This window comes from Corvus hawaiiensis, chromosome 9, assembly GCF_020740725.1.
Source record: "Corvus hawaiiensis isolate bCorHaw1 chromosome 9, bCorHaw1.pri.cur, whole genome shotgun sequence".
NCBI classification, from domain to species: Eukaryota; Metazoa; Chordata; class Aves; order Passeriformes; family Corvidae; genus Corvus; species Corvus hawaiiensis.
This window is the reverse complement of record NC_063221.1, coordinates 22,820,871-22,840,989: the sequence shown is the minus strand read 5'-3', so window position 1 is coordinate 22,840,989 and position 20,119 is coordinate 22,820,871. Positions and strand designations below refer to the sequence as shown.

The 20,119-nt window shown below is 41.4% G+C and overlaps 1 protein-coding gene across 9 annotated transcripts in view; it reads right to left on the bottom strand.

Annotated features, from left to right (window-relative positions):
* The window catches only part of ST3GAL3 (ST3 beta-galactoside alpha-2,3-sialyltransferase 3), a 189,868-nt gene that overhangs the window by 62,106 nt on the left and 107,643 nt on the right, over positions 1-20,119 (bottom strand). For all 9 annotated transcript variants that reach the window (XM_048312278.1, XM_048312276.1, XM_048312274.1 and 6 more), the window contains one exon: positions 8,740-8,834. In XM_048312278.1, the coding sequence (XP_048168235.1) occupies positions 8,740-8,834 (95 nt within the window). The remainder of the gene's footprint in view (positions 1-8,739; positions 8,835-20,119) is intronic.

Sequence of the window (20,119 nt, the reverse complement as noted above, 5' to 3'; positions counted from 1 at the left end):
GGGTCAGGGAACAGCGTGTTGCTGCAGTGCTGCGTGTTTGCCCTGGGAGCCATGGCCAGTGCCCATCCCCACAGGTGGTCACCCAGGTGCCACTCCTCCAGCCAGCACTTCTGCAGGGTCCTGGGCATCAGCTCCAGCTTTTGGGAATAGACTGACTCGAGTGAGGTTGATTGACATCCCATAAAGTGTGCCAGGAGACTCTGCACATGGGTCCCTGTCCCACGGTAACAGAATGCCACGTGTGTGTCAGCTTTGTGGGGAGAGTAAACTAAACACTACCAATGCCATGGATTAAACAAGTCACAGTATTTACAAACAAGTTCTAAGCACAAGCCAGTACATACACTTTTTTTAATACACTACCCAAAAGTTTAGCTCTGTATAAAGTTTCTCCTTCAGCACTTTTTTACTTTAAGGTCTTGCTCCATATGGGAGTTGAGGAATGACTTTTAACAGAAAAGTTTTTACATCTTTTGAGGAATGATCTTTACAGCAAGTCAAGGGAGGTGATTCTGCCCCTCTACTCAGCCCTAGTGAGGCTGCATCTGGAGTATCTGTATCCAGTTCTGGGCTCCTCAGGACAGGAGAGACATGGAGCTCCTGGAGCAGGTCCAGTGGAGGGCAACAAGGATGATGAAGGGTCTGGAGCATCTCTCTTATGAGGAAACACTGAGGGAGCTGGGCCTGTTCAGCCTTAAGAAGAGAAGACTGAAAAGGGACCTAATTAATGTCAGTATCTGAAGGGAGGTGTCAGAGGATGGACCAGGCTCTGCTCAGTGGTGATGAGCAATGGGACAAGAGGCAACAGGTAGAAACTGATGTACAGGAAGTTCCCTCCCAATATAAGGAAGAACTTCTTCACTGTGCAGGCGACCGAGCACTGGAACAGACTGTCCAGAGAGGGTGTGGGATCTCTGTCACTGGAGATATTCCAGAGCTGTCTGGATGCAATCCTGTGCAATGTGCTCTGAGATGACCCTGCTTGAGCAGGGAGGTTGGACCAGATGACCCAGTGTGGTCCCTTCCAACCTCACTCATTCTGTGATTTGCCACCCTGGTGCCCAGCATGAGGCCATGGACCCAAGTCTCACCACATGGTCTGTTCTCTCTCCCAGAAACACCATGTCCAGCTGTAGACAATCAACATTATTTGTATCTTTGTGAAGCTGGGAATCCAGTGATTACAACAGGTACAACAATGTGTCTGAAATTTCCTGCACCACTTCTTTTTATTATTGATCAGCTAACTTTAGGAGGCCAATGCAGGAAAAAGCAGCTATGAAGAATTCCAGCATTTAGCAGTGCATTGCAAAGACATGAACTGGCTCTCAAAAACAGCTAACTACAAACTGAGGAGTCTATCCTGAGATCAAAACTTGTGTGTAAATATGAGAGAGTGGTTTCTTGAGGTCACTAGCTGTACCAGATTTAGGTGGTTTACTGGAGATCCACTTTATTAACAACAGGACATAAAACTGCCGCTCCTCACAATATCTCCATTGATGATTTGTAATGGCATTAAGACAAGAGGCATACATTGTTGCATAGACACAACTCAAAAGAAAAAAAAAAGACTGAATGTGCATGGTATCCTCCCTAGCAATTTTAGAAGAACCTGGCATGCATTAAATGTAAGCTCCATTAAAGCCCTTAAGGCCTTTTTTTATAACAAGATATAAATAAAATACATAACATTTGGACTCTTCATTTACATCGTTGTTTTGGAGCCTTTGGGGATTTTTTTTTTCCAAGCTTTTCTTCACAACCAAGAGTTTGTTTTTTCAGAATACAAGCTTAGTTCCCAACATAATCCCAGGGCTTGGAAAGTTGGAACATTAATTTAAAAAACAATTATGCAAAAAAATGGGCAACATTTTGCAATAACCATGCATTAACAATTTTGATGTAAACTCAAGTTCAATGCACAGGAAGCAATAAAGTCTATAGAAAGAGGCAAATTCACGCCAAATAAAAACAGTCCTTGAAAGATTCACAGTGTGCTGGTTAAAGACAAGCAGAAAAATAAATACAGTTGTTGTAGAGGGCTCTACATTTTTGATAACCATTCACAGGTGGCCAGGCAATATCTTCAAGGCCAAAAAACTCAATAACTACTACAGCGATTCCTAATTCTTCTGATCCTTGCAGAAGCATTAATAAATGACACTTCAAAACACAACAGCCAGAGAAGACCTGCTCCTCTCTCCAGGAAGTAGAAGAGAGGAATAATATCCGTGTTTCAATTGCAATTCAAGAAGAATTGCAATTGGAATTCTGTGAAGAACTCCAATATGGAGTCATCCAATTAATTGCAAACTTAAGGTCTGCATCTCCCTGGGGCACCTTTCCCTTCCCAGTGGGTTGGGAGCAGGACTATTTTTTAGGCACACTCAACAGCAACGCATTGGTTTTGATTGAAATAAGGGACTGCACTGGAGGATTGTACTTTCATCATGAGAGCTCAAGAAAGAGAAGTGATTTAACTTCAAAATTCACAACATAACTTCCCTTTATACACTTTCTTCAGTAATGAAAAGTTAACCATCCACCTCTTCTGAAACTTACAGCTTTTTTTCCTCTTCAAACCTCTCATTTCATTTCTTTAGGCTATAAAATCAGCTAAATTCCCTGGGGGAACATCAACATTTTTATATCTATATTCCCACATGATAATGGCAACTATTACCAATTTTGGTCAAATGCAAAATTCTAGCGGAAGCTAGTTCAGAAATGTGCCTCCAACTCAGGAAGAAACAACCATCTTGTTAATACCTACTCTGAACAGAACTAATGGCTATACATATATATATACATATGCTTACATATAACTGATGGCTTCTGCTTTTTTGTTAGACGAGTAAGACACGAAGAACAAAAAAATGCTTGTAGTAGGAAAATCATCTGTACAACAGAGTGCCACTAACAAAATGAGGATAAAGTTGGAGAATTAAAGCAGAAAACGACTCATTCAGACCCAGTCAAATGCAGGGAAGGTGTCTGCATGTGGTACTCCAGTCTCTACAAAGAGCTAGAAGATTAGGTTAGAAAAGACCTACTTTTCTAATGTTTTTTTTTTGAATCAGCTGCAAATTTCACTTGTCATGTCCAACCAAATATGTTTTCTCAGAGATTAAGTATTGCTCATGCCAAGAAAGTCAATGTAAAAGAAAAAGCTATGCAAAAAAGAGCATTCATGAAAAGAGAGATTTTCTCCCAACACCACTGTGATATGCCAGCTTTTGCAGGCCTGAAAACTCAACATTTTCACTGGAGATGAATGACCTCTGCCCCATGAGACTACTGAACAACTGCTGAGCAGCACTGAACCACGGCTCTTCCCAGGAGCACTGACACAAAAGAAAACATCCAAATAAAACCAAGTATAAGAACAGTTAATCATTGCACAATACATCCATTAGCATTGGTGGTCTAGACAAAGACTTAATTCCTTTGTCACTGAATGTGTCACCAGTTCCAGACATCCCACCAGTATCAAGCGAAAATATGAAGTCTCCTGGCCAGTAGTTCATACTACATTTGATAAAACTGTAGCATTTCAAACATGGTCTTAAGATTCTCTTATCACCATGGGGAAGAAATTGCTTCCTAGTGTCCTGATGGGAGGGAAATTCTGAGATGGTGACAACAGAATCGCTGCCTAAGAAATAACTATCAACTTCAAAGACAAACTGATTCAGGGCCAACAAAACAGCCTCTCTGCTCAAAACAGCTGAGCAGGAACAAAGGTAGAAGTGAAGACCTATAATTTCTGCAAAGCAGTGACACAATTACTAACTAAATGCATGGAAGAGATATTACATAGATCATGTCTGTTTAGTTTTTTAGTGTATGCTGTGCCATATGTTTTCACTTAAGTTAAAAAAAAAAAACTGCAGCAACTCTCCCGTCCTCATTACACAGAGATGATGCCAGATACTAGCTACTCTTTCTTATGAAAGCCTTTTATATTCTTCAAACCACATGTACTGAGATATTCTATTAATAGTCAGGTATTTCTCCAGTCTTGTTTGTTGCCCTTCTCCAAATAACTCTTTCCTTTTGCTTTAGCTACAGAGGTAAATTCGGGGAGGAGGCCCTCTGGGATTAATAACTTTACTAACACTATAAACAATTTTTCCATTGCTTATTCATTGACAAATTTAACCCTGAGAGCAGTGCACATGCTAGAGGATCTCTGCAACTACATGGACAGCACGGGCATGTTCATACCTCCATAATTACACTGACAGAAGCACTGCTAGGAAAGGGTGCAAATCCAAAAGAAGAAATGTCAATTTAAATTAAAAAAAAACCTCTATGTAACTCTTCTAAGAGCCTGAGATTGCTGCAGTCTCCTTGCTCTTCAATGAAAAATATTGCAACAGCAGACTTGGTGGGTGCTGGGAAAGAATTCCTGGCAAATTAGACCCTTGCAAATGGTGAAACATGGGAAGCACTCCAACATCCTAGTTAACACCAAAACAATAGCCTTGGGACTCAGGAGGGTGCTCAGCAGCTGGAGCTGCCCCCCACAGGAATCCTTGACATTTGTAGCTTTCAGAGTTACAGCTTCTTGTTACAGTTTGATCTTCTTGACAATTCTGAAAGTTGACCAATTTATCATGTTCCACGTTTTGGCTATAAACACACCAGTAAACACACTGGCAGCAGGGCATGGGCCCACAGGGTCCTACTCGAGTCCATACTATTAAAGTGTTAGCACAGTCCCAGATGTGCTCACCAGGGCCAACAAACATCCTCCTCTACAATTCTCACGCATTCACAGGCTAATACAGGCCACTGACCTTTCTTGATAGGAAGCCTGGACATAGCCACTCTATTTTTGTGGGGGGCAGGGAGTTAATCTGTTTGAACAATGAGCTCAACAGCGTTCACGACCACAGGACAACCACTTTATTTATTAATAGAGACAGAGTCATCGTTTCCAACCACTTAGAGTGGCCAACCCCGTTTCCAGACTCTGTCAAGTCCCACAGTAGGAGACAACAAGTTTGATATGGCAGACAATCTCATTTTTTAAAAGTAAGTGCAGTCAAACATGACACTGGCCTGTTTGTCAACATGGACATTCTTCCTTCAGAAAAATCTTGATCCAGATTCTGAAATATAATCTCATGGGTTCACAGCCAGCTGCAGAAGTCACTGGGCAAAACCTAGAGCCACTGTTACATGAATGGCCGAACTAGATACTGGTAGTGACCATTCATGGTGTAAAAACATAATCACACCTCTTCATACCTATTATTTTCCCTATTCTCTGCACACAGAGGAAGCCAGAATTTCCACAAGGGCTACAGACATCTGTGATGAATGCAACAATAGCTTCAACCTGCTGGATCAGTTCCAACACTCTTGACAGCTCTCAACTCTGCTTTTGTCCCAGGTTGCTGGGCATTGTGATCAAGTAATTAGGACCAATCCTTGGCCCAGATCTTTGGTGAACAGAGAGTCAACAACTACAATATATCAATATATACTAAAACGCTGCCCATTTAAGACAGGTTAAGAAAAAGGTAAAACAGCTGCTCTTAAGTTCTTCTTAATCTATTTCTAATACCTTGTTGAGGACCTTCAGAACCACCGTTCAAAGAGAGTTTGCACAAGACTTTCTACCACACGCCTCATCTCACAAAGCCCTGCTCATAAAGCAGCAGGGTTGCCACCTGCTTATTCTGTGCCTCTTTCATAGCATGCAAGTAATCACTAAGGCTGTTAACTGACAATAGCAGCAGTTTCCCATCCAACACAGGATGTGCAGTATTCCTACTGCGATAGTCCATTTCAGAGCCAGCAGCATTTGGGGGAAAGTCTAAAAACTTTCATATTCAGGACCATATTCACCTTGAGGGCTTCTACGCACAAATGCCAAGAATGGAGCACTCTGTCCATAAAACCTCCTTGCCCGGGCTAATGGCCAAATGAGAAAATAACCACTGGAGTAAAGGAGTGAGAACTCTTTCACAAAGAAGCACTGTTAAACTTTCTATGTTGTACTGAGTACTTCTAAGCACCTGGAGATAGGAGAACTGTCTTTACAATCAGATTCTCATTGAAGAAAATGAAAATCTCTGATGGACTGTGTCAAAATGATCAGCATACTGCCTTCTCCTTGATACGATAATCTTTAAAGAGCAGTAGTCCTGCCCTGAAAATTTCTGAGCCATTTCTACTCTTTTACATGTAATTTATAGATATGTGTTATTCCAAATTACTGCAGCCCAGTAGACAATGCTCCTCAAAAACTGCTTTCCCCTAAATATTGCAAGATTCATTCTTGCAATCTTGGAACTGTCCTTTCTTAGACCAGTAAACACAAAGAGATGGATAAAAAAGGACTTCATTCAGCTTTTTTTCAGAGACAAAGCAAAGCAAAACTTAGGTAAGCATAGAAACTTTAACAAGAGAAAGCAGAAATGGTGGATTAGGTTCCAAGCTGATAAGAATCCCTTGATTTCATAACTGTAGCACTTTCAAGCTACCACAGATTAGTTTCTAGAAGTTCCTTGGAACATGCAGCATTACTGAAAGTGAGCTCATCCTGTAACTGTTATTCACACACACAAAAAGAGCAAACCCAATAAAATCAAAAAAACCCAAATAAACAAAAAGCCATTTTGCACTTGGAATAGATCACAGTGACTTAAAAACAGCAGGTGATATTCACCACAGTTCTCGGCAAGGTCTTCCCATTACCATCTCAGCTGCAGTTGGTGTCTATGAACACCAACTACCTTTCCCAGTGGGATGCACGTCAGAAATCCCAGCTGACGGTGTCAGGGGGCTGCCTAACACACAGAGCAGAACTCCTGCCCCGTCTGTTTCAACACAGCCACGTCTCTCTACACTTTCTCAGCCACCCTGACTACTCCTTTTCCCATGCACATCCCAGCTTTGAGAGTCTTCATCTTGCACCAGCACGTGACTGAGCTCCATGCTGCCTGCCTGGATCATTTGTTTGGATACCATTAGATTGCCCTGACTGAAAGCCCTAATGAGGTGCTGATCCCATCATCTAATCAGTCGTCTGAGCCGAAATGCATCCCATGGGACAGCCAGAAAAGACTGATGCAAGAATTCCAAGTGATGTGTAACATGAAAGGGCGCCATTCGCATCGCTAGGACTCACAGCCTGTCAGCACGGCCATTAGAAATCCAGGGCTACACGGATTTATAATTCAACCCTCCCACACACACAACTTGTTCCAGACTGAAACTTGGCACAAAATTCAATCCCAGGAGGGTGTTAAAAAAATAACCTATTCAACGGTTTCCGTCCCATGGCTTCAGCTCACAGCCATTTAAATAATGGCAATTTCTCATTTCTCTTTTTAACTGAGGAAATCCAATATAAAACACCAGATTTACATAACATTGCAGTGGTGATACAAGCTGGCAACAAACCCAGAGAGAAGGCTGCCAGAGCTGTTCTGTCATTCTCTCTTGGTGAATTTCTCCATTTGGATTCAGTTTAACGGAATGATTTTTATTAGGACTAGCTGACATCGTGTGTAACCTGCAAATCCCACCGCCACGCTGGCCAGGCACCTCGCCCGAGTTTTGTACACCATGTGTGCTGGTTTAGAAGGGGACAAGCCCTCCTGTGGTCACAGTAGCCTCCCACCTGCACTGCCACTGTTAATTCTTTGCTGCAAACTCTGCTGGCTGGTTTAGAGGACAGTAATTAGCTTCCTATTGAGCTGCAAAAGACTGACTGGACAAGGAATGGACAAAACAAAGAAGGGAACTGATGCAAGCCAAAAGCAATTTGTCAGTAGAGCCTTTGATTTGATCAGAGATTGTTCCGACAACTACCACACCTGTTTCCAGGGAGGCACACAGAGCCAAGCCTTCTGTGGCACCAGTTCTTTCTCCACCAGGTATTTCAATTCCTACAGGACTACATGTAATCTTGAGTTTGTCAGTGGAAAAAAGAATCTTGAAAGTTGATTCAATACCACAAAAACTTCTTAAATACACAGGAACTCAGAAAGTCTGCAGCAAATCACTACAGTGAGCACGAGCCTTCTGCTCCACCACCACTCAGACAGAGAGGGTGTGATAGCAAATGTGGGATAGGTAGGAGCTTGTCACCCCAAAATAAATCATCTGCTGGGTGGGCTACTGGCTCCCATCTCATCCACCAACCACCACTCCTGCTTTCCCACAGCACGCCTGAGACACAGCCCCTGCTGCCCAGCTGGGGACAGCGCATATTACAAATCATCATCAAAGCATCTGAACATACTTTTCTTATTTGTCATATGAGTCAATAAGTAGCCCACCTTCTATGAGAAGAAAATGAAGATTGATATCAGCAGTCGAGCCCAAGGCATCTTTCCTGTTCTTTAGAGAATTACTGACTTAAAGGTACTTCAAAGCAGTTTGAACTCTCTGCTGCTGTCACCAAAGCTGCTACAAGATCCTCTGGCAGCCAATGTCAAAATGCTTCTTCTAGAATGTGGTCGTTGGTCTAAATTGCCATTGTTGCACTGACTCTCCTCACGTACTAAAGCATCTTCCCTATGGCCAGCCTCTGAGGTCCACGGTCCAGCTGTGAACACCCTTCCGCATTTCTGAGAACTGGATTTACAATAATTCTCTCAAACAGGGGAAATAAACTGAGCCCAAAGGACCACCTGAGTTTTCAAAACAGAAAAGAAAATGGGGCAAGCATCTGCAGAACCACCTTCTTCTCCAACAGCTGCAGTTTTCTCATACCTTGTCCTTTAATTCCAAAGGGGGGTACAAAGTCCCTGATACGTGCCCATTTCCTGAAGGAATCATCCAAGAACATTGGTGCCGGCTTCGAGAACCTGAGAAAACCAAAACAAGAAAGAGATTAACTCCTGAACTGGGAAGGATAAACTTCTGCAAGAATGTTGAGAGAATCCATACCTAAGTGCTGATTATACACTGCCACTTGCAAGAGAGTAATGTAGAAGATTTTTCTTTTACCCAAAGATGACTGCAGTGAAACAAACCTGTCAGAATTTGTGCCACAAGGACACTCAAATCACTCAAGTCGTGAACCTAGCAATCACTTCCACTCAACAATTTAGAACTGCCCCACTACTGTTTGGCTATTAATTTAGCTACAATAAGTTGTAAATTGCAGGCAGGGTTTAGGCAGTTTCACTTCCAGCTTTGTGAGCCCAAGCCAGTTTATGTGCTGTCTGTGTGAGTGTGTGAGGAGCCTGCTTTGGCCTAACTCATGTGCACATACACAACAGCTATCACCACACAGGCAAGAAAGAAAACAGTTCAGGAGATCATGAAGCAGCTCATAGTTTACAGAGAATGGAAATGGAAATTCAGTGCCTTCTTTAGTGCATTCATTAACATATAAATGATTCAAGAGAGGTTCCTGCCAAGTCAAACAGCTATGGTCCATCCAGAATCCCTTACAAATGAGAGACCTAGTCCTTCTTAACCATGTCATTATGGAAATACATTATCCTAATTATACCCTGAACACACAAACACAGCAGCTAGAAAAAATTTGTCTCTTCTAGAAACAATTACTACAGTGGCCAGAGAAAAGGAAACAATTAGCAAATGTAGAAATACTAACTTCCATATGGGACTACTTCTGAGTATATATATACACTAGAAAGTATACTAATACTATTAGAAATCTGTTCATTCAATCATATCAAAACAGTAGCAGGGGTGTTCTGGATCAAAATCCATCCCACCATAAAAAGGAATGTACTATGTGTTCAGAATCAGAGAGAACACCTCCACTACAGAACAAGGTACATGCTCCTGAAATAAATCCAGCTTGGCCAACCTACACATAGGAGCAAGACAGATGTAACCCAGGGGTTTAGCTCTTCCTTCAGGCTGTTTCTGTACTCAGTGTGCAACTCTTACAGCAATCAGATAACCTTTGGACTTGACTACCTGATTTAAGATAAACTCATCTACACTATGCCACAGCCAGGTACAGAGTAACAATTTCAAGTAGCAGCACAGTGAGGGAAGGATGGAATGAAATCTAAATTATAAACCGATCAAAGTGAAGTCCTATCATAGATGCAAGGTAAATCACAGGTTGCAGGAATCTCTGGAAATGGGAAAGAGACCAAGAGAATTTAACAAAACAAGAAGACTCAAATTCACCCATGCATACTGCTTCACATCCACTCATGCAATCTTTAATAAGATCATCTATAACCATAAAAGCAAGATGCACAGATGACACGGCTGATCTAGAAGGAAAGGAATGTTTTTCCAGAGCTGAGAATACAAAGCATATATATAATTTTATCTGGGAAAAGGTGGGGGAGATATGTTAGATATATAAGAGCTTCTGAAGCTCTTAAGTAAAAAAACCCCACTGGCTTATTTAAAAACAAATAAAGAACAATACAGTATTAATTGTAACACATTTACTCTGAAAATATCCTAAAAACTTCAATAACCTGACAAATTAGTTCAATGTTTTCTCACACATCTTGGTGCACCAAAATATAATTATTATGTTTCCCTGGGGGGGTCTCCGGGGACTTATCTCCACCTCCTTCCAACAACAACAGGAATCTTTGCAGGACTGTCATGCAACGCAAGAGCTTTTATAAACTGCACGGCTACAGCATAGATGTTCATAGCCCTTCCTTTACAGCCACCCCTTGAACTCTCAGCAGAAGCCACATCCCACGGAGTGGTCCCGTTCTCCCCATGCAGCAGCTGCAGTGAGGGATGACAGCGTTGCCTGGGGCTCACCAGCACCTTGGGGCTGCTCTATAAGGTAAGCAAGCTACTCTCGTTGCTGCTGTGACATGCAGTCTCCAGGAAAAACCTGGATGCTTCAGAAAATGCTTATATGAGCAGGTTTTATTCTCTTCTCAAGAAACAAGAGGATTCAAGAAGTACATTGTAAATAAAAACCTCTGCCAGCTCAGTTCACCTGTTCTAAAGCACTGCATGAGAAAGAACATCCAGGCCATAAGGTCAGGCCTAACTCAGAAGCTGGTGTTATTCATACATGCAAGTAACTGGCCTGTTTGCAAGTGATACACCTGGAAAAGACAATTTACAGTAGTCTGATGTGGAGTAAGGAGTGCCTCTCCCTAATGCAGATTCCCCTTTACAAGGTGCCTGGTAAAACCAGGAGGGAAGTCAGATCCTCCTAGGACTCTCTGGATCCCAGGGGAGTTCCCCAAATCAGCTGAAGCTGAAGGCATGACTGATCTAATGCTCTATGCTATCCCTTCTGCATGTGGCAACCAGGGCACCAACATGATGCCAAAGGAAGGGTGAAATGGCCATTGACCTTTTTATTGTATTTGCTACAAGTAAATTTAAATTAGGGATTTTTCTAGCAAAGAACACAATAGCCTTAGACTAGTTAGTATTATTTGGTAATATTTAATACTCCTGTATACAGGGTGAGGGAAATGGACTTTTAATTCATACTTTTGCTTCATTGAAGAAGGAGGAACAGTTTTAGGAAATATTATATCCATATGGGAAAAAAGGGAACAAGTTAGAGGATATTTTGCTCCCATAAATCTTGAAAGTAATTCTGTTTTGGAAATATTAAGAAATTATGAATGCTGTAAGCTCATGCGCTTTGCCACCTCAATAAATCAGAGCAAGCCAGAACTGATGTCCAGCAGTGACAGGAAAATGCTGTCTGCCAGACTCTCCAGGAGCATGGCTGTTCTGTCTCAGCTCTGAACTGCATCTGGCGTATTCCAGGACCCTTCAGGAAACATCGGGATTTGCCTCAAACAGGCCATGGGAATGCTCTCTGCAGAGCACCTAAAATACATTCCAAGGAATGCATGGGAGTTTGTCAAACAGAAAAAGCAAACGTTTCCGAATGATGTTAAAACCCTGCACGTACTGAGCAGCTCGGTATGGGATGCTGCATTTTGCCTGTCACAGCTGCTGAAAGGCAGGTTGGCTTCAGTGGCAACCACAGCTCCAGACCCAAAACAGGCTTGTGCTCCTTTGGAAAATGGTGCAGAAAGGGACAGTTCAGATTTTTCAGATTTAAATTTTCCCCTCTACGCCCCCCAAATTCCAGAACAGACATAATACAATCTCATTGCATGTGATAGCCTGAAAAGATGAGGAATTTGGCTGCTTGTGGCACGCACTTATGACCTGTGTAATTTGATAGGGAAATGCCAAGCATGTACAATCTCTAGTTTGAATGGCATACCCTGCTAAAACACAAATGACATCTAAATGGACTAAATGCTTGATATGATAATTGTGAGGTACAAAACAAATCTCTCCCACTTCTCAAGTTTGAATTCCTCACACAAAGACATTAATAAAATCTCTAACAATTTGTCACCATGCACAGCGAAAGGAAGAGCGAGTTCTGCCAGAAACAGTTCTTAAACAGGAATCTATAATCACACAAAAATGTGATATATATTTGTGCCTACAGAACTCTGGCTTATGTGATGAAACATTACATTTCCAGTTTTTTCCTCCCTGACAAGAAGAGTTGTGACCCCAAAACATTTCTGAAGGCTGAACTAGCCTGCCAGAGGCTCCCCAGCCAAGTTTTCTGGCCATTCCATTTTGTCCCTGATACTGAGATCGCTTCACAGCTACTCCTCTTTGATGAGCACTGAGGTATTCAGCATAATCAGCACTGACTTCCCAAAGCATCTTGCAGTCCCTATGCAAGGTAGCTATGGGACAAAATCACACATTGAATCTTGACTAGAATCTGCTCCCTACTCCTTATCTCCTGCTTTCCAGGCAATTAATAGATAAATGTGTAAAAGAGAATAATCTACATCTGAGAGAAAGTAAAATAAATAAACTGATTGATGTGTCTTTGGCTTTAACAAGGAGGGACGAAGGAAAGGTCAAGTTCCTGAACGAGTAAAGGAGAAGACAGCACCACATTCCTGAGAAACCACGACACTAAGGAAAGGCAGACTGGCAGCCACTAAGCTCCACTCTGAGCTTATATTTCAGGTATTCCCTTTTTTTAAACATCCTCCTTTAAGCTGACCTGCGCTTCTGTTCATTCTTTTTAATTAAGGAGAATCAGGAGTGCTGGAAAACTGAAAGCTGGAAGAAAAAAGCCCAAACAGTGCTAGAACCTAATGCTGTGCAGAACCTGCACACTGCATTTGTAAAGGGGCAGGAACAGCTTTTTTATCTTTTTTTAAACCACATAAATAAATGACTTATTTGTTCTGGCATGACTTCTATCTTCTGTTTGCTGATGATCAAAAGCATCCATGGTTAGACAGAAGGCACAAAATCTACCAATGTTGTTAATTAAATACAAACTGAAGCCTTTGAGCGCTGAGTCATTAGCCCTGACACAGGCATTTATGGAAATACAGAGAGAAAATCTAAACTAACCTTTTCCTTTTTCCCTACTGAGACCTAGATGTATGCTGTCTCCCTTGCCTCCCTTCCCTGGGGAGCAGCGTGGTGTGATAGCATAGGAATGAGGAGGTTTGTGAGGTCCCGATTTCACATTTCTTATTGACATTAATCCTCTGTCAAAAATCCAAGCAGCTCAAAGATTCCTCAAGCAGCTGAAAAATTTAAGAAACTGCATTAATAAGGATTAACCCCATCCTACAACCAGCATACTACTTTTCCTATATCAGCAAACGCACCCCCCCAAAAAAAGATGGCTGCAAGAAGAATAGCTTTAACAGCAGAGATCAGGCCAAAAATTAAGTTGACCTTAACAAACTGCAGAATTCTAAAATAAAATAACATGGTAAAGACAACTTAGCACTGAAGAAGGGTTGGTCACAGCACCCTACCAGTGCCATTTGAGACCACCTAATTCTTTTGCAAGAGAGTGAGCCATAGATCCCCACCCACCGTCTCCCATGCTCTTTGTGCCTACAGACCCTTGAGTGGATCTGCAGTTGTACCTTTCAGGCTGCAAAGGCCTCAGCTACTTGGCCACTCCCCATACAGAGGCCACTGAATTATGCAGCAGTACAACTGTGCTCTGGAGTAAATGTCACAGCAACTCCAAAAAGATGACTTTGAACAGGCTTTAATCCATAAGCAAAGGAAGGGGCAGGTAAAATCAACTGAACCAAAACCTCACAAACCATGTAGCAGTTATTCCAGTTATCCCTGCCTCCTTCCTGGGAATAACTGCTCTGTACCTTTGAGGCACTCTGGAACATCTTCAGCCTTCTTGCCCTCTGCTCTCCATCACCTAGTAGGTTGTTTAAACTCATCAGTGCAGACATTTTCCCACTGCCTGCTCACTGCTCTATTTAGAGCTGGACCAGCTGCTCCAAGATGTATCTTAAAAGGTCTCCATCCTCTGCACTGTGGTTCATACACAAAACATTGTTACACTCTTGTAGAAAAGATAAACATCCTATCATGAATGAAAAATGTAACTATCACAGCTGTAAAACCTGTTAAATACTCTACTTTATTCAAGATCAGAAAGCATCGACTCAAGAACCATGTCCAATTCTGGGCCTCAGGCAAAAAACATGAACAAACTGAAAAAAAGGCTATAGGAAAGCTCTGAAAAAGATCTAAGGTCTAGAAAACATGATGTCTGAGGAAAGCTAGAATAAAAAAATTACTTTCTTTAGTCTAGAAAAAACTGGAAGAGGACATGATAAGCCATTAAATATTACAAGGCTGCTGCAAAAGAGAAAGACAGAATCTCTACATCCCTGGTAAAGAGAAGTAGTAACACCAGTCCTAAAAGGCAGCAAAGAAAACTTCATCGTTAAAAAAGTGTTTCTTATGCTTGGGATTATTACGCATTGAAATCTACTGTTGGACATGGGTTACAGAACTCACATCAACTACACCAGTTTCTGATTTGATTGTATTATTTTTAACAAGTTTGTATCTATTAAATACCAGTTAGCCATAGCTGTGCCTACTTTTAAGAGGGAAAATCAAATAGATGATCTTTTAAAGTTCTGCACAGGTCTATTTCATCTAAAAGCACTTTCATACTGGGCTAACATTGCTAGGAGGTGACGAAGTAGCCAAGCTACAGTCTGCTGTCACTGGGAATCAAGAGCTACCCTTCAGACTCCTTGCACTTCTCAAGTATTTCTCTTCATATACGGTAATCAAATTTCAGTACAAACATCACTGTAGATAAGCAGCACATGGATTTTGCAGCCTGCTGCCTGCCAAGAGTGCTTTCTGTTTGTACCCCGCACCTTTGTGATAAACAGGAAGACACGTAAAGTTTAACCTTTCTGCAGTCATTAATGTCTTGGGCTTACGGCACTAGCAAGGCACAAAATCAAAGAATAATTTAATATCAGCTCAGTCCCTCCTGCTCACTGACTGTGTTCTGACGTGCATGAAGTCCAACAAAGTGTCCCGAGCAGCTTACCTATATAATGCAATTAGTCATGGGGACTGGAAAAGTTTTGAGATAAACTAAATATTAAAGACAGAAAGAAATCCATTTGCCTGCTCTGATGAAACCCTCACACTTTCCTACTGATTCTCCAAACATTTCAGACAAAAAACACACAAAAACATGCAGACACAAAAAATAACAAGAAGGTTGGTTTAAAGGTTGGCTTCCTCTTGGAGAAAAAAAAAGCTATAAAATTCAGACCAGGCAGAAACTTTGTCCTGACCTGCCTCATGGAGCAGCTTATAAGACAACACGCAAAATTTGTCATTGTTCACAGAACTCCCTAATACCAAAACACAATTATGCCAGGGTGAAAAGCTAACTTCTCAACAACGCAGGGTTCTGTTAGTTTAAAAACCAGTCTTCTAACATCATTTCAATGTCATAGCTTGTTTCTCGTGTGTTATTGTCAATGATGCAAGATTGAATTACAGCTCATTTTTCCTACAAAAAGCCAGGTGAGGGGTTCAAGAACTCTGAGGGAGCACTGAGCCAAATAGATGAGATTATGTGGTATTTGGAAACATGATGAAGGTGAGCGAAAGCAGACTGCAATTACTGCCTGAGTTTCCAAAGACTTCTGTACAAATAAAAAACAAGAAGGAAGAGTTAGCTCCCATGGAAAATGCCAGCCAGCAACTCTGCCAGTTGGCCAAACTTTAGAACAATTATGTTCCTGTTAATATTCCACTGGATCAGGAAGAGGATTGTGCTTTCTAATGAGCACAAATTGGAGGGTAGTCATGTAGGGTAACTGCTGCTCTGTGACACTGCACTCCCAAAAGGCAGGGTATCTGGGGTATCTCTTGTTTTCTGGTGAAGATCTAACACGTTCAAGAAGACTGCAGATTATGGGCACAGTTCCCAACATGGACCTGTTGTCTTTCATCATACTAATTAACCAGTCTGTTAAACGCAGTGACTGAACATTACTTTTATAAAGCCAACTTAATGTTCTCTTTTATCCTTCTTGCAGAGAGAAGTTAATCCCTGTCATTGCCACCCAGTGCTCATTCTTGCCACTACTGGCCATAAGGCTGCCAGTAGCCTTATGATGGAGCACAACAAATTGCACTTCACTGCTTCAAGAGTCTCTGATCTCATTTTCTCCTACCACATTATTTAATGTATATGCCTATCTTGAGGTCATCCTACTGTATCAGACCAATTTTCAGATTTCAAATCATTGGAGTGAACAGTAAAATTTGGAGTGGCCTTCGTACAAGTAATTATATCACTGCAGAAGGATCCTGGAACACTCCAAGTTGTGAAGAAACTGGTATATATGTAGGGAACAGGACAGTGATAAAAAGAGCCTTCCACTATCAGCTAAGCCAAAAATGCACATGTTGCTTAGCACAGCCAAGCACAGAACAGATGTGACTTCTCTGTTGATGTACAGCATAGGGGATGTGGCACAGAAGGGAAAGAGCTGTTGAAGCTAATGAACAACTAAGCACAAAATGAGTACAACTTGATCCTGATACAACCAGCTAAAGACAAAAAATAAGGTCACCAATGTTTAGAAAAATCCAGAACAGCCTTGTTCAGGAAGCTAATGAAGACAGGAAAGCACAAAACAAATTACTTGATGTGAAGCTTGGTAATTTTATGAAAGGGGTTGTATGATTTGATGTCTGCATAGAAAGAGGACTTGACTTCATAATTCATGCAGTTTCTGAATGCCTGATGTTCCTTCCCTTCTGGCCTGTTGCTCTTCTCCAGGTCAAAAATCCGCTTGGGGCAAAAGTTCCCTGCATAAGTCTTACTGGAGTGAGGATGCTGGTAGAAGAAATGTCAATGTTTCAAGCATTGTAACTGAAAAAGATGGGTTGATCTGAGTGAAAAGAGTCTTAATTTTTTCAAGGCTCATACACTTCTGGAATGACCAATGCCATTTTAGAACCTAGACAGAAAATTCCTATCAACACGATATGGAAAACATTAACTGTTATGAAATACACATTATGGCATTAACAGAAGTCTTGTGAGCTCTTCTGGTTTTCTTACATGTAGGGCAATATTCTGAAAAGTTCTACAGGACACAGTTCCTCATATCACACTCCTGGGAGAATCTCAGCCTTCACGTTAAAAAAGTCTCACAGCAAATAAAAAAATATTTTTCTAGACTTATAGTTGGAAATGAGACCTCAATAACTAATAAATGCTCAGAAATGAGAAAGAATAAAAAGAAACCATTATTTTTCAACTGCATGCATTTTCTGTCCTGACTCATTATTACTGACTATTTGCAGGTTGCAACTCTCATCAGTGCAACTCCCTACAGTGACTTTAAGGTGATCCACAGAAGCTTTCCCCAATGAAAATGCAGGCAAGGGACAAGCCTACAGACACAAACAGGAAATGAGAGGAAAACAGTAAAAGTGAGGGGAAAAAAAGAGTCTGTAGAAGCTATTGCTCCGATAGCTGCCTACAGCACACAAGACTGGCAGATAATTAAATGCAAAGAAACAAATACAAGAAGGGAATCTTCTTTGCACACCACAAACTGATGCTCAAAGACAATTATACAGATAGTCCGCTGTGATGTTTCTTACAATTTTTTGTCAGTTATTTTCAAAAGATTTTTTTTTTTTTTTTAAGTTATCACAATGTGGATTTCATGTGAAAAACTGCCATAGCAATGACTGTATCAAATCAATGCTGCAGCTTATTTGAGAAAACAGGAAGATATGAACTAGAAACAAGAACAAAATTTGCGGTGGAAACAAGAAGGGACTAAAAGCATAGGAGGTGATGGGCAAGCATGGGAGATGCTGGGCAAGCACAGTTCTTCCCAAACACTTTGAAATTGGACAATTGTGGTTGGAATCTTGTTCCGGTTTGGCCAAATCTAGAAGTATATCCTCTGAGGGAAGGCAGGCTATAACCACCCCTCCCCCACCAGGTTCAGGAAAAATAAATTTTCCTCGAAGGAAAGTGAAAGAGATAAAAACTATTTATTTAACAAACACACAGGAAAAGGGATAATGATGCTAAATAATAAAACCTCCCACTCTGCTGAGAGAAACCTGGGAAAATTTCAGAGTCCTTCCGTAGATCTCTCTCTCCCCCTCCTTGGAGCTGGGATGGGGTGGTGGGCCCACCTCCATGGCCAAGGCCTTGGTGGAAAGTCCTCCCAATGTATTCTGATGTTGAAACAGTCCAGCAGAGAGAAAAGGAAAAAACAGAGTCCCAGGAAAAAAAAATGTTCAACTCTCCGGAGGAAAAGGAGCTGAGAAAAAAAACTGCCGAAAACTGGCTGGAAAGAAAAGCAAACCGTGTGCTTCCCTTCCCTCTTGCTCTCCTGCTACAGCTGAAAAAAAGTCTCTGTCTCTGTGTGACCTTGAACAAGCTGCAAGCTGCTTTGAAAAAGTTTTGTTCAGCTTTTCCTTCCCCCTCTCAGGCTCAGTTTAAAGGCATAGAAAGGTACAAAAATTAATTTCTGGGCATAGGGCAGTGACATGGGATACACATCATAAAGTCACCCCAACATAAATCTACACCATGACTTGCACTATTCAGCAGATGGACATCCTAACTTAAAGAACAGTGAGAGTGGAAATGTTCTCCATTGCACGAATTCCTAAGGCCTAAACAATTTCATTTGCCATGATCCTTCTTCTAGGATGTTGTTCAAGGAACAGTTGTGTGATTTTCAAGCCTGCCAAGAAGTCAAAGCAGCATCATTCATCCAACCAGAGAATAAGCTTTTTTCCTGCTACTAGGTGAAACAGGATAATGTAGCTTTAAGTGCCGCCTCCTAGGTACAGCCACTCAAGGAGCATTTGTACAATGTACACAAAAAAAATACCATTACTATCAGAATAATTTCACTTACTGAAAAACAGTTACAGATAGATCACAAAGCTGCTATTAACGAGATCCATATCAATCCCAATGGGAAAAATTCCAGATGCGTTTCTGTTTCTCTGCTGCACAATAGACTTCATATTGTGGTGCAGGACAAAGTGGGGGCAGCCAGTTGTTATTATTTAAGATTCAGACAGAGGTTTTTTTCTTCCTTTAACCAGATGCAAAAACCTCCAAGGATTTCACTGAAAGCCTGAACAAAAAAAAAAAAAAGCCAAAATCCCAAGTGGAAAGAGTATTTTCAGAGGGACCTTTCCTCCTAGGTGCCAGAAGATACTTCTGTAATTGAAGATAATGTTTGATAGGGTTGACACAGACCTCATGCCCAGTTTAATGTAATTTTCTGGCTTCTCTGTCACCTTATTAATTCCAGCCCTTTGCCTAAGAGTGGTGATCTGTAAAGCAACATGCATTAAAATCTTCCAGATAATATCAACACTATTTAATATACACCTCTCCCCTTTGGTCCCACAGTTTTGAAAATAATAAAGTATTTTAACAAAGCAAGGGTAGGACACTGAGCTTGTAAAACCACTTTCTAGGTACTGTTTCCAGAGATAAGGCACAAAGACTGGACACTGAAGAGTTTCCAAGCAAGAGGCCACCTGACAAAACGAAAAGGATTTACTGACTCATAGAGCAAGTGGGTGCTGTGGAGAAAGCTGCAAACAGTGCCAGCACAGACAGCTACACCCTTTCCTCATCATCCCACACAGAAAGTGTCTGGCTTGAGTTAGAGATTAGGCAGGGAGGAAGAGACTGGAGGTGAGACTTGACTATTCTGATGAAGGAAAGAACCACAAACCATGTGAACCTCTCCTGTCCCACCTGCAAAACAGGTGTGAAAAATAAGGCCTGTCCTTC